Below are 12211 nucleotides of genomic sequence, written 5' to 3'. Positions count from 1 at the left end.
TGGAACCTGCATGTATTCTTCAGGCAGCGAGTGGAGGAAGGAATAAACGTGAACACGATGTGTGCAGGTAGATAAGCGTCTCACTCCGTGGTGACATTCATTACTCGCAGTGTTTGAATCCCTCTGAGTGGGCAGAGCCTTGGGATATTAATGTGCTCCTCATTCAGGTTATAGTATGTTCTATGTAAAGCATAGTGATTTAAGATAGTGCATTTACTATGAATGGAGATTTGCTGACACTAGTTTAAAAAAGTTCATCATTTGCTTTTGCAGTGGTGATGTGGTTCTTGTAAAGCAATCGATCAGACGGAAACACCTCCCTTATCAAGATCTGGGAAAACCAATGGAATGTTGAGTTTTCTTCTCGTCACCTGACCTTTATTGAAATGTGATGACGAGAAGAACACCAAACAGTTAATGTGTCTATATTTATAGTATATATATGTATACTTTATATTATCAACTTTCAATATTGTATAAAGGGTTTTGTGTACAGAATATGCTGTGCTGCTGTATTTTTCCTGTATTTTCTCCTCACAAGGTTTTACTGGCGACCAACGGGGGAGTTAGAGCTCAGATCACATTAAGATAAACTGATAACTCGCAATATTTATTCATTGTCTTCACAAATGAAGCCACAGCCCTGGAAACAACATTAACACAGGCGAGAACAGCGGCTCTGACTTTCTTTTATTCAAAATGAATTACCACCCTCGGTTTGGGCATGTGTCCAACATGTCAAATGGAGCTTGTTAGCACAGAACACAGCGGGGGGTGAGTCCCACGTCTGACATTATTTGTGTCAGAGTAATGTTATACATTTCCCAGAGACTATAAACTAAATCAAATCAAATATTGGCTCATGTAGCTTATGGAGGACGGCCTGTTTCACCTGCTGCTGCTAGTAGAGTTAAACATGTTAACGTCAATCCAATCTGCTTTAAATTGACTATTGAAGTTTTACTTTCTTTTTGAGAGGGGTCTGCCTGCAGGCCTCCACTCTCAGGACAGTTCCGGTGCAGGCGCCAATCTCAGGACACCTCGGTTGCAGTCGAATAGTCCAAAAATCAGCTCCTAAATTCTAACCCTATCGTCTATTCCTTGACCTCTGAGTGAAACGTCACGGGGTTAAGGGATAGTGGATAGGAGAATTCAAAAGGATTTAGGAGAAGAGACTGCGGTACTTTAGAGAATCCGAATGCACTTTCACTATCCGACGTGTTTATGATGCGCCAGCGGTTACCACATACGTTTTAAAATGCTCAATAAGCACCGTAACTTTCATGATATCATTTCTCGGTCATAATCGGTTGTTTCCGTGAACGGCCGACTGTTGTGTGACGGCAAATGCTGCGGCTGCAATGCATTGTGGGGCAGCATGTTCTCCTCTCCTCTTGGTGAGGGAGGTCCAGTGGTTCCTAAGCTAAAGGAGGTTATAAAGGAAGTTTGAAACCTCCTTTCCTATCATCTAGAGAATTCAAACGGCACTTATCATGGCTGCCACTGAGGGACTTCCGGGTCATTTCACTCCGTTAGGAAGGTTCCTAAGCTAAATGGACTCTAAAGCCCTCCACTCTCAGTACAGGAAGTGACGAACTCGTTTTTTTTTCACCCCCCCCGAAAGACCGTGGTATATCGTCTTTATTTTCACGTTATTATTATTCAAAGATAAATAAGGAAGTGTGTGTTATATGAGATGGCAGAGAGGTTTCAGCTCCGATTATTAAATCAAAAGGCGCATTCACACCGCAATACTTTTCCCACAAAGGTTCATGAGAACTCTTTAGTTCTCATGAACTAAGTACAGATCGCGTTCACACCGGAATAAGTCCCTGGGGGTGGATTAGGCAAATGAAGCCGCTGACGTCACTTGTTCTTCTTCTTCTGCTTTGGGTTTACTGGCAGGCCGCAAACCACTTCACGGCGTATACTGCCGCCCAAAGTCCCCGGCCGGAAGTCCCCGGAGTTGGGGACTGGCTTCAGTAGAAGCTGCTGGGACTCCTAGCAGCTTCTACTGAAGCCTTCCGAGTAAATCGCCAGAACGCCGACACCTCCTCATCTCCACCGCTCCCATGTTTTATTTTGTGTTGCCATAAGTTAGTCTCTCTGCGTTTCTGCACTGGGCTAATGCTAATGCTAATAATGCTAATGCGAGGATAATAAAATGGCGGCTTCACAAAACTTTTTGGGAGTTTTACGGGGCGTGGTTTGCAATCCGCCCAGCCAATCAGACATAGGAACCTTTTTCTCCCACGAAAGTCCCTGCTCTCTAGCAGGGACGGAAAAGGGGGTGAAAAGGTTCTCATGAACTAATTTTAGTTCCGGCTCTTTTTGGTGTGAACGCAACAAAAGAGTTCTCATGAACTAAGTTCTCATGAACCTTTGTGGGAAAAGTACTGCGGTGTGAATGCGCCTAAAGAGGCTTAATGTTTTATCATATTATTTCAGTATAGCTATGTGGATGGTGTCAAGGTCCAATGTTGACCAAATGAATCAATAGCGGATGTAACTAAAATACAAGATGTCTATAATAATAATAATAATAATATAAAAGATTGTATTTGGGTGCATTTCCTGTAATTATGTAATATTATTGTAATAATGGTGCGTTCACACCGGAAGCGATGTGAATAATCGCTCGAGTTTCACCGCGGCTGTCAGCTGTGTTTACTCGCCTCATTCATCTCGAGCCGTATCTGGCTGTGCAACACTCACAGTGTCACATACTGTATGCAGAAGTATTATTTTAAGCAACACATTAAGTTGACGAAACACTCGAGTCAAATGTAATGAAAGTCAGATCGTGTCTTAGACGGGGCAGTGATATCATAAATCTGTTAATGTACGCATTCAAACACTTGTTCTGTTACCAGCTGTATTCACCTTGCAGGTGCAGCTCTGTGGCTTTTATCCTGGATAAAGTGTTTAAGTCATGGATGTTTAAAGTTTAACTTCTTCATATGTCTAATATTATAGTTGACTTTTCATTCAGGAAGTATGACGCTGCGCTGTCAGTACGCTTCTCCCTGTTTGTGATTGGTCAAATGTTTCTAACCCCGCCCCTTTCAAGTGAACGCGCTCTCAGCCGGACAGAGAAACCCTGGTTGATTTACTGAGTTGATCAGAATCAGAGTACCTTTATTAGTCCCACAGAGGGGACATTTGCATCGTTACAGCAGGAAAGAGACACAGACAGCTTAATGTTACATATGTTAAAAAAAAGTTTTGATATAAGAAAAAATATAAGAAAAAAAAAAGAAAAGTAAAACAAATACAGTTCTTATGATTTAGCAGCCAGGTATATATTACACAGTTATTAATGGCATATGTATATAATGTATATAGTGCACATATTGCACATAGTTTGATGGTATTTAACAGCAGCAAGTTACACAATTTACAAAATACAAAATGCAAATAACCAGCGTCGTAGGACCGCTTAGCGAGATCTCGTTTGTTAGGGTTAGTTAAGCCAGATAACTCAAACATATCCAGGGTCTGTTGAACTGTCTTCGTCGTACAGGCCACTGATCGATCAGGCTAAGCTAACCTCTGCTCCCTCCACCCTCACAACAACTTCATACAGACAGAAATAAAGCAGCGACTATATTCGCCATACAGGAAACATACATTTAAAACGGTTTTGCCTGCCGTCTTGTGTACACAAGCATCAATTAATGGTTCGGAAAGTGGCACTGTACCTTAATAATATAAAAGATTGTATTTGCGTGCATTTTCTGTTCGGAAAGTGGCGCTGTACTGAGAGTGGCACATTTATTTTGTAATTCTTAGCGTGCACTTCCTGTCCTGAGAGTGGCAGTGTCCTCGGAATGGAGGTGTCCTGAGATTGGCGCCTGAAGGCAGGCTCCCGTGTTCTTTTTGGGGCTTTTTTGTAACCCCACTACCCAGTAAAAACTTAAGTACTCATATGTGTGTGCTCTACATTAACAAAGTGGATGTAAAGGTCACTGATCCCTCAGGATGGCAGTTGACTATATTTGAGCAGATTAACTAAAGGTTATGAGATGTTATACTGCTGGAGCTGGAAAATAAGTGTTCTGGCAGCCTGCGTCTCAGGAGCTTATGGAAAATACAAGAAAACAAGTCTTTGATTTTAATTTATCAAACTTTAACATTTACAATGTGTCAATGCTGTCGGAAAACCATTAGTCTTATCGAAATGTATTATTTTCAGCTCTCAAAAGCCAAGCAAACGTCATCTCGGGTAAGAAGAAGCTAAACTGTGCTGTGATTTGTGTGTGACTGCTATAACTCAAAGCCTAGTTACAGACATTAGTACGCGTTCCCTTGTCCTGAATGAAGACAGCAGTTGAGGCTGAAAGTCAACTAAAAGTGTCAACTATAACAAGAGACTACTACTATATTTTCCCAGTGTGATTGGACAAATGTGATTACTAGTGTTTTAGAAATCTAAAAGGACCAATTCATATATTTATTTTTCTACTCTTTGGGACCACTACAACTTTCATCCAAAATATAGAATTTGTATTTATGTCATATTTGATGCAGGGCTGTGAAAACTGTAGTTGGATATTGAGCTCTTGCATCATGAGGTATTTTTGCAGGTTTTATTCTGACTTCAAGCGAGGGGGAAATGTCAGTCATGGCATCTAGACCGCCTCAAACAGACTTCCACGTAACTTCCTTTAATCTCATTCTGTTCATCAGCACAATGTAAAAGCAGAAGAGCAAACTTTAACCATCAGCTGTCTGCAGCCTCCCACACTTCACATCCTGCCAACTCTGGTAACAAAGTAAACCCTTCTTTGGCCATTGTGATTATAGCTGGTATTACTCTGCAGATTCCCGACAGCACTTGAAAGCAACACAAATCCTTCTATGTCCAGTAAGCCTGTGGGGGGGAGGAGGAGGGGAAAGGTCACCGAGACAATCTCCCATCTTGAGGAAGTGAAGTCCATCCATCTGTCCGCCGCAGTGTCTTCTCTGAGTTTTATATTTGTTTTTTCATCCTCTCTCAGTCCACACACACACACACACACACACACACACACACACACACACACACACACACACACACACACACACACACACACACACACACACACACACACACACACACACACACACACACACACACACACACACACACACACACACACACACACACACACACACACACACACACATACACACACACACACACACACACACACAGTGTCTGCTCCTCCTCACCTCCACAAACACTTCCCTCCACCTTCAGTTCTGCACCGTCACACAACAATTAAAGTCTCTCGTTAACAGCTGCTACAGATTAACCGAGTATCACTTCTGAATGGAGTGTTTTCCAGAGACTAATCCTCTGCAATCCCCCCTTTAAAACGGCGGGAACATGATAAAACAGACACCACTTCATCCATGTGTGTCTCTGCACACCATGGGCAGTTATGGGCGGGGGGGGGGGCTGGGCAACGTGATTTTCATTTGAATAACTTGTAACAATGACCTTTCCATTCCTGTGGCACCCCTCCAAAATAAAAGCTTATAATTATAATACAATTGTAGGTAGCATTGTGCTGTAACTAGCTAAAGTTAGCTGGAATGCTTTTTGATTTTCATAATGTCATTTAATACAATTTGAACTACTAAAACAAATGCTGTTACTAAAGAAAATCACAAATGATGGTATTTTATGTTTATTTCGTGCGCTATGACAGAACTAAACATTTTAAAATGTTAAACACTGTCTTTGTCTCTTTTGTCCCGCATTAAATGTGCCTCTCTAATAAAACAACTACTACTGCAATACTATATACAATACAGTACAAGTGTTTGTCTACAGCTTTAAAATAAAAACCTCTGCACCAATTGAAAATCTGCTCAAAGATTGTAGCTCAACCCTGTGAGAGACTTTATGAATCACCATGACAACCTAATGAGGCGTCCATCATCATCATCATCATCTCTGACCCCTCCATGTTCTGAACAGTGAATATGAATTGTTACCATCTGATACACAGATACAGGGTCCCAGGGTTCAATAAAGTCACACTGAAGCTCTCCTTTGTGCACCAGTCAGTCCCAACATTAAATACAGAGCTTAATCCCAGGTCTAATGTACGACAGAGGGTCTTTGAGCAAGTTTCTCTTCAGTCATCCTGATGCTATCTTCAATGTTTCCTTGTATCGAGTCTTAAAGGGGACCTATCATGCAAAATGCACTTTTTGATGTCTTTTATACATAAACATGTGTCCCCGGTGTGTCAGGAGACTCACGCAGCGTCAGAAAATAAAACCCTCTCTCTTTTCCTCCGTATCCAAATCTCTAAAAATGGGGCTACAACGGATCTGATCCAGATTTTTTCAGTTTAAAAAAAAAGCTTTATTTTTATTATTTGTATTTAGCCTTTATTTATACAGGTGAAAATCTAATTTCAATTCAATTCAAAACCTTTATTTATCCGGGTGAAAGCCCATTGAGATCAATGATCTCTTTTTCAAGGGAGACCTGCAGCAGTAGGTTCCACATGAAGACATAAAGCGTCTTTGGGTTCAAGAAAAGCGCTATAGAAATATAATTTATTATTATTATTATTATAAAAACATAAACAACAGAACAACAAAAGGACATCATACAGCAACATTTACAGGGATCACAATGTACATATCTATCCACATGTACAGGTACCAACAGCATCTGATTTTGTAGCATCCAACCGAGCTTTAAAAACATGTAGTGGTACTAGCTTGGTAATGTTCCATTCTTTTTGCAGACTGTTCCAAGTTAGTGGAGCTGCACATCTAAAAGCTTTCTTCCCTAAGACAGTCCTAGCACTTGGCACATTTAATAAAACCACAGCATGCGATCTCAGGCAATAAGTACTTTCAATTCGCAGAGAGATCAGGGAGCAGATATAAGATGGTAGTTTATCCAACATGGCTTTGTAAATGAAAAAGTACCAGTGACTGAGCCTCCGTACAGTAAGTGATGGCATAACCGCCTTGGTATACAGGGTACAGTGATGCGTAAGTGCTTTACAATTTGTCAAAAATCTCAGTGCACTGTGATACGCAGCATCTAACTTGCTCAGGTAATTGGCAGGTGCATTCATATATAACAAATCACCATAGTCCAGCACAGGTAAAAGGTCACAGTGACTAGCCTTTTCCTGGCCTCAAGCGAGAAACAGGACTTATTTCTGTAGAAGAAACCTAGCCTAACCCTCAGCTTTTTAAGCAGGTTATTTACATGAAATTTAAAAGTGAGACAATCATCAAGCCAGATACACAGGTATTTGTAACAGGTAACCACTTCAAGTTGTATTCCTTGCGTAGTTACAATATCCAAAGCAGTCTCTGGTGTATTTTTAGCTTTAGAAAAGAGCATTACCTTGGTTTTATCAACATTTAAAAGAAGCTTTAGTTCAGAGAGCTGAGTCTGAATAATGTTAAAAACAGCCTGTAATTTAACAACAGCCTCGTTAATCGAGGGACCTGCGCAGTACAAATGTAAGGTTGCTCCTTCGACATTTTCACCTAAACTATTAATATAGATAGAGAATAATAGCGGACCTAAAACAGAACCTTGTGGTACACCATTAGTGATGTTTAACCATTCAGAAGACAGCCCATCAAATGTAACACATTGGGACCTTTCAGAGAGGTAGTTCACAAACCGCCCCACTGCATGGCTGGATAAGCACTGACTAGCTCAGTGAGACACAGGGTCTCATTCTCAAGAGAGACCTGTTTATACCCAGAATCAGCACTTTAGTAACAGGAAGAGAAATAGAGGGATATGAGGCATGGCTACTTTGGCTAGAATGGGTGATCTGTTTGTTTGTTTGACCAAAACACCTCATAGACTAAAAATAGCATGATAGGTGACCTTTAATATGTGTCTTTGTTTGATATTGCAATGGAGCTGCTGTGATGCAAGTCACATTTCACACTTGATCAGATAATTAAAGTATTATCGTATCATACCGTTACTGCCCCCCCCCCCCCCCACACCCCCCCCTACCACTAAAATCGGTCTAGTCCCGCCACTGCTGCACACAGCAAACACTGCAATTACAAAAACCTGCAGGCAGAAACTGAAGTTGGAGGAGAGAATAGAGAAGGACAGAAAAGCTCTGACAGGAGAAACATTGACTCACCTGAGGAAAACGGTCTCTCCCTGCCGGACCGTGATGTTGTCCATCACTTTGTTGTCGGACTGAGAGTCCCCTTGGCTGTGGACCGGCAACCCTGCAGGCACAAGAAGCAACATCCTCAGAGAAAGAAGAAATGTGCGTTTGGAAAGAGCGAAAAAGTATCCCCGGACAGACATCGTCTCCAGTCAAAAGGTATATAATAAAATCCCTCAGCGAGACAATGAGTCAGTGCGCACCGCGCGCTCCTGCAGATTACTCAATCCGGTTCATTAGTCCTAATCCCGGGGTGCTGTGCAGGTTCCCGCGGTGTGCCGGGAGGAGAGACCCTGTCACTGCATGGCCAAACACACACTCTTTACTGTGCGCGTTTATAAGAAAGAATAAATAATAGACCCCTCCTTTCTGACGGTCCCGCGCGGCTGCCTGATATTTTACCAAGTTCTATGAAGTCATAGACAACAAGCTACAAGCACACAGTGTTTCGCATTTAAAAACTGCAGCCTGAATATGGAACAACACAAATCCGCTAGTGATATTCAGAGGAGAAGAGAGGTGTCAGCCTGTTAGCAGTTATGTCTGGAGGAGCGCTTCCCGTCTGTGACCTCACAGAGGACAGGTGGAGATGGTGAGAGCACAATGAAATCACACATGCACCCCCATGAGAGAAAACAACATTAGATTTATACCGTAGGACTTTACAGAGTTTAGTGGATTATTGGATGTTTAACCGCCTGCTTCGGGTACCTAAACATGAATTGGATAATTATTGGTGAACATTGACTTTGTATCTCGTAATTTGAATTATATTCATAGACTAAAAGCCCCCTGGTGTTGTTGACCATTGTTTTATATCATAAACACATCCGTAGACTTATTACTGCAGATATGAAATGGCCTAGAAGCACTGCCTCTATCTCCATGTTATTTTCATCAATTATCAATCCAAATAAAAAACATCAAACATTTGAAAAGCTGAAAACAGCTATTAGCATTTTTTGCCAAACACATGATTTGACCATAAAATATAAATGGTTGCTGACTCATTTTTGTTGATGAACTGAGTGATCGACTGATTATTGCAGCTTTAATTCACTAGGTCAACTGCTTTTCAACATAGACAAACGTCATTTTTGTAAAACAAAATAAAAAAGAAGATTATTATAGTCACATGTTTTTTCTTGTACAAGTGAAAAGTGAAACTAATAATAAGTAATTGAACACATCCTTGCTAAACGTATTCAAATAAGGCTTGTAGCCTTGCTCGGTCTGGGAGGGACAGTACATTTTGGTGACTTTAAAGAAAAACACATTCATCCAACCTCCAAGTAGCTGCTGGTCTGCATTAGGATGCATCTTTATATTGCAATAAAGAATTGTTTCAATGCCATTTTAGGACAATGACAATACGAGATTACGACACTATCACATAAGCACTGTAATAATTCCGTTCAGCCAAATCACAATCCTTTCCTATACATAACCTAGTAGTTATTCTCCCCAATTTAACCAAGTATTCCACACAGTCATTTTAACCAAAACCACATATTTTCCTTAACCTAACCAAGTATTGTGTTGCCTAAACCTTACCAACCAACCTTCTAAGAAGTGTATTTAGAAAAATGCTTTAACGTATGTGTTGTGGACATTTAACACTCACAACAGGAAAGAATGAAACAGAGAGGGATCAATAAAACACAGGTATAGTTGATCAATTATTATTTCGTTGTACAACAATCAATAATAATGAGGAAAACATTACCTCTGCTCTCAAGCAGTCCTACAGCAATGCTCCCTAGACCAGAAATATCTCATGTGCTTTATACATGTAAAACACACACGAACATACACTTGAAACAGCATACGTGGCAGAGATGTTCAAACCTTATACAGTCATACATGTTGCATCCTCTGAGTTCTACATGATCCCAGATGTCATGACCTTATTTAGCAGCTACCACACATGCCAATGTATACAACAGCTGGTGAAAAGTTTCAGCTGATTGCCTATAGATGGGCCTCCTTCCAGTAAACCAAATGAACAACACACCGTCCACTATACTGTAGCTTATACCACGTGACATTAATGAATACAGAAATACACTGCAATAAACATTCTGCTATAACATATGTATATTAGTTGACACGTGTAGGAAAATGCAAAAACATTAGGCTAAATAATACATAATCTGCACTAGTTTATTCTACTCTATTCTCTGTTTCTTCTTGCACTATTTGCATTTTGTTTTTATTTTTAGTATAGTTTTACATATCTACACTGTAGCTACTGTGCATACAAAAATACTTTGAATCTTTGGAACTTTTGAATAGAAAATCAAACCGTTTTTCATGGTGACATTGACACTTATTATTGTCACATACACTTCTCTAAAGATTCTACTAGAATCTTTGAACTGGTTTATGTAATGTTGATGCCTGACCTCCATGAGACAGATCCTGCTCACTGACAGGATGAGAGATGAGCAGCCCAGCAGAGCTCCACCTTCAACACCTCGCTGTGGAGGGCCGGCTCATATGTTTATGTCATGGCCTCTTAATGGAAAATCATATTTTATTCAAATGAAAATTCTGTTTATGTAATCTTTCAGAAATGTTTTATTATCTTCAGAAATATTCTGTAGTAATATGGACTGGTTTTCCTGATATTATAACTAACATTACATGCCAAGTATGCACGTTTGAGTTGTCTTGTGTTTATGTCCATGCACCAACAAATAACATGACTGTATGTACACACATGTCAAACAGAGTTGTGCGGACAGGTGCCCTGTATGCAAATGTCAAATATGATTTACAGAACTGCTGAAGCTTAGAAGAAGAATCGGAGGATGAAACCCTCTTTATTGGTCACACATACCTGCACACAGCACACACAGTGACATTTGTTCTCTGCTTTTTACCCATCCTAGTACTAGGAGCTTGTTTCAGGGACTATATAACAAAACTGACTTTACCGAGGGAGTTTTCTGATTCCTGTACATAACACATTTTAGCACCTAACATCCTCCTCATGCCTGGAGTGACCTCAGTGGCAGCTGTTTAGTGCTACATGTCTTACACTAATTGTTCTTTTTAATTGCTTTTTTTCATGGATAATTGTTTGGCAGGTGTGTTTGAAATGCACGGGTGTAACTTCAAAAATAAAAGATGGATGAATTCCATTTAGCGGCTTCAGTTTCACCTGTGCCTTTCCTACTATGACAAATCAAGAAGCCTGTTTGGGGGAAAGGCATATGTTGACATTGTTCATTCTTCCAAAAGAAGTTGAGTCATGTTTAAACAGGTTCCCTGAATGCATAGCTCAGTGTTCGTCAGTGTTTGTTTCTGAAAATAACAAAAATGCTTATATGTTGAAGACCTCAGAAAAAATAATAATGTGTATTCTTAGGGTATGTGAGTTATGCATGCTACTATACGTAGATGAGCACTGAGTCAAAACTGATAAATGAATTTCTTATAAAATAAACATACAGTAAGTTAAAGTGTTAATTACTTTAAGGTAAGTGAATTGAAGCAGTCATTACTTTCAGAGGCTCTGTGAAAGAACATAACCCAAGATGTTTCTCTGAAATTAGAATAAACAGCCTATTAATACCAGCACACAATAACATGTAATGTCATTGTCACTAAAGCATTGGCACACTTTCTGGACAGAGACAACTTTTCTTGAGACAAACAAGTATATAGGTATACTATATTGACCAAAGGTGTTATTTGGAGAGGGTCGGAGTCCGACCCTTGTCAATTAACTATGGGGGTCCCTCAGGGCTCTGTTCTTGGTCCCCTCCTCTTCTCCTTGTACACAAACTCGCTCGGATCAGTCATTAGCCCGCATGGTTTTTCATACCACTGCTATGCTGACGACACCCAATTAATTCTGTCCTTTCCCCGCTCAGAGACCCAGGCCGTCGCACACATCTCTCAGTGGATGTCTGCTCATCACCTCAAGCTCAACCTTGACAAGACTGAACTGCTTTTACTTCCGGGAAAAGATTGTCCCACTCTTGACCTAACAATCAACATCGGCACCTCTGTTGTTTCCACGACTCAGACTGCAA

The 12211-nt window shown here is 40.5% G+C and overlaps 1 protein-coding gene across 3 annotated transcripts in view; it reads right to left on the bottom strand.

The window, feature by feature from the left end:
• Nucleotides 1-8468, bottom strand: part of ntm (neurotrimin) — a 228077-nt gene extending 219609 nt beyond the window's left edge. For all 3 annotated transcript variants that reach the window (XM_034217951.1, XM_034217952.1, XM_034217953.1), the window contains exon 1: nucleotides 8139-8468. In XM_034217951.1, the coding sequence (XP_034073842.1) occupies nucleotides 8139-8311 (173 nt within the window). In that variant the 5' untranslated portion in view covers nucleotides 8312-8468. The remainder of the gene's footprint in view (nucleotides 1-8138) is intronic.
• Between the last annotated feature and the right edge of the window lie 3743 nt (nucleotides 8469-12211).

This window comes from Gymnodraco acuticeps, unplaced genomic scaffold (assembly GCF_902827175.1).
Source record: "Gymnodraco acuticeps unplaced genomic scaffold, fGymAcu1.1, whole genome shotgun sequence".
Taxonomy (NCBI): domain Eukaryota; kingdom Metazoa; phylum Chordata; class Actinopteri; order Perciformes; family Bathydraconidae; genus Gymnodraco; species Gymnodraco acuticeps.
The sequence above is the reverse complement of the archived record's forward strand: the minus strand, read 5'-3'. Positions and strand labels throughout refer to the sequence as shown.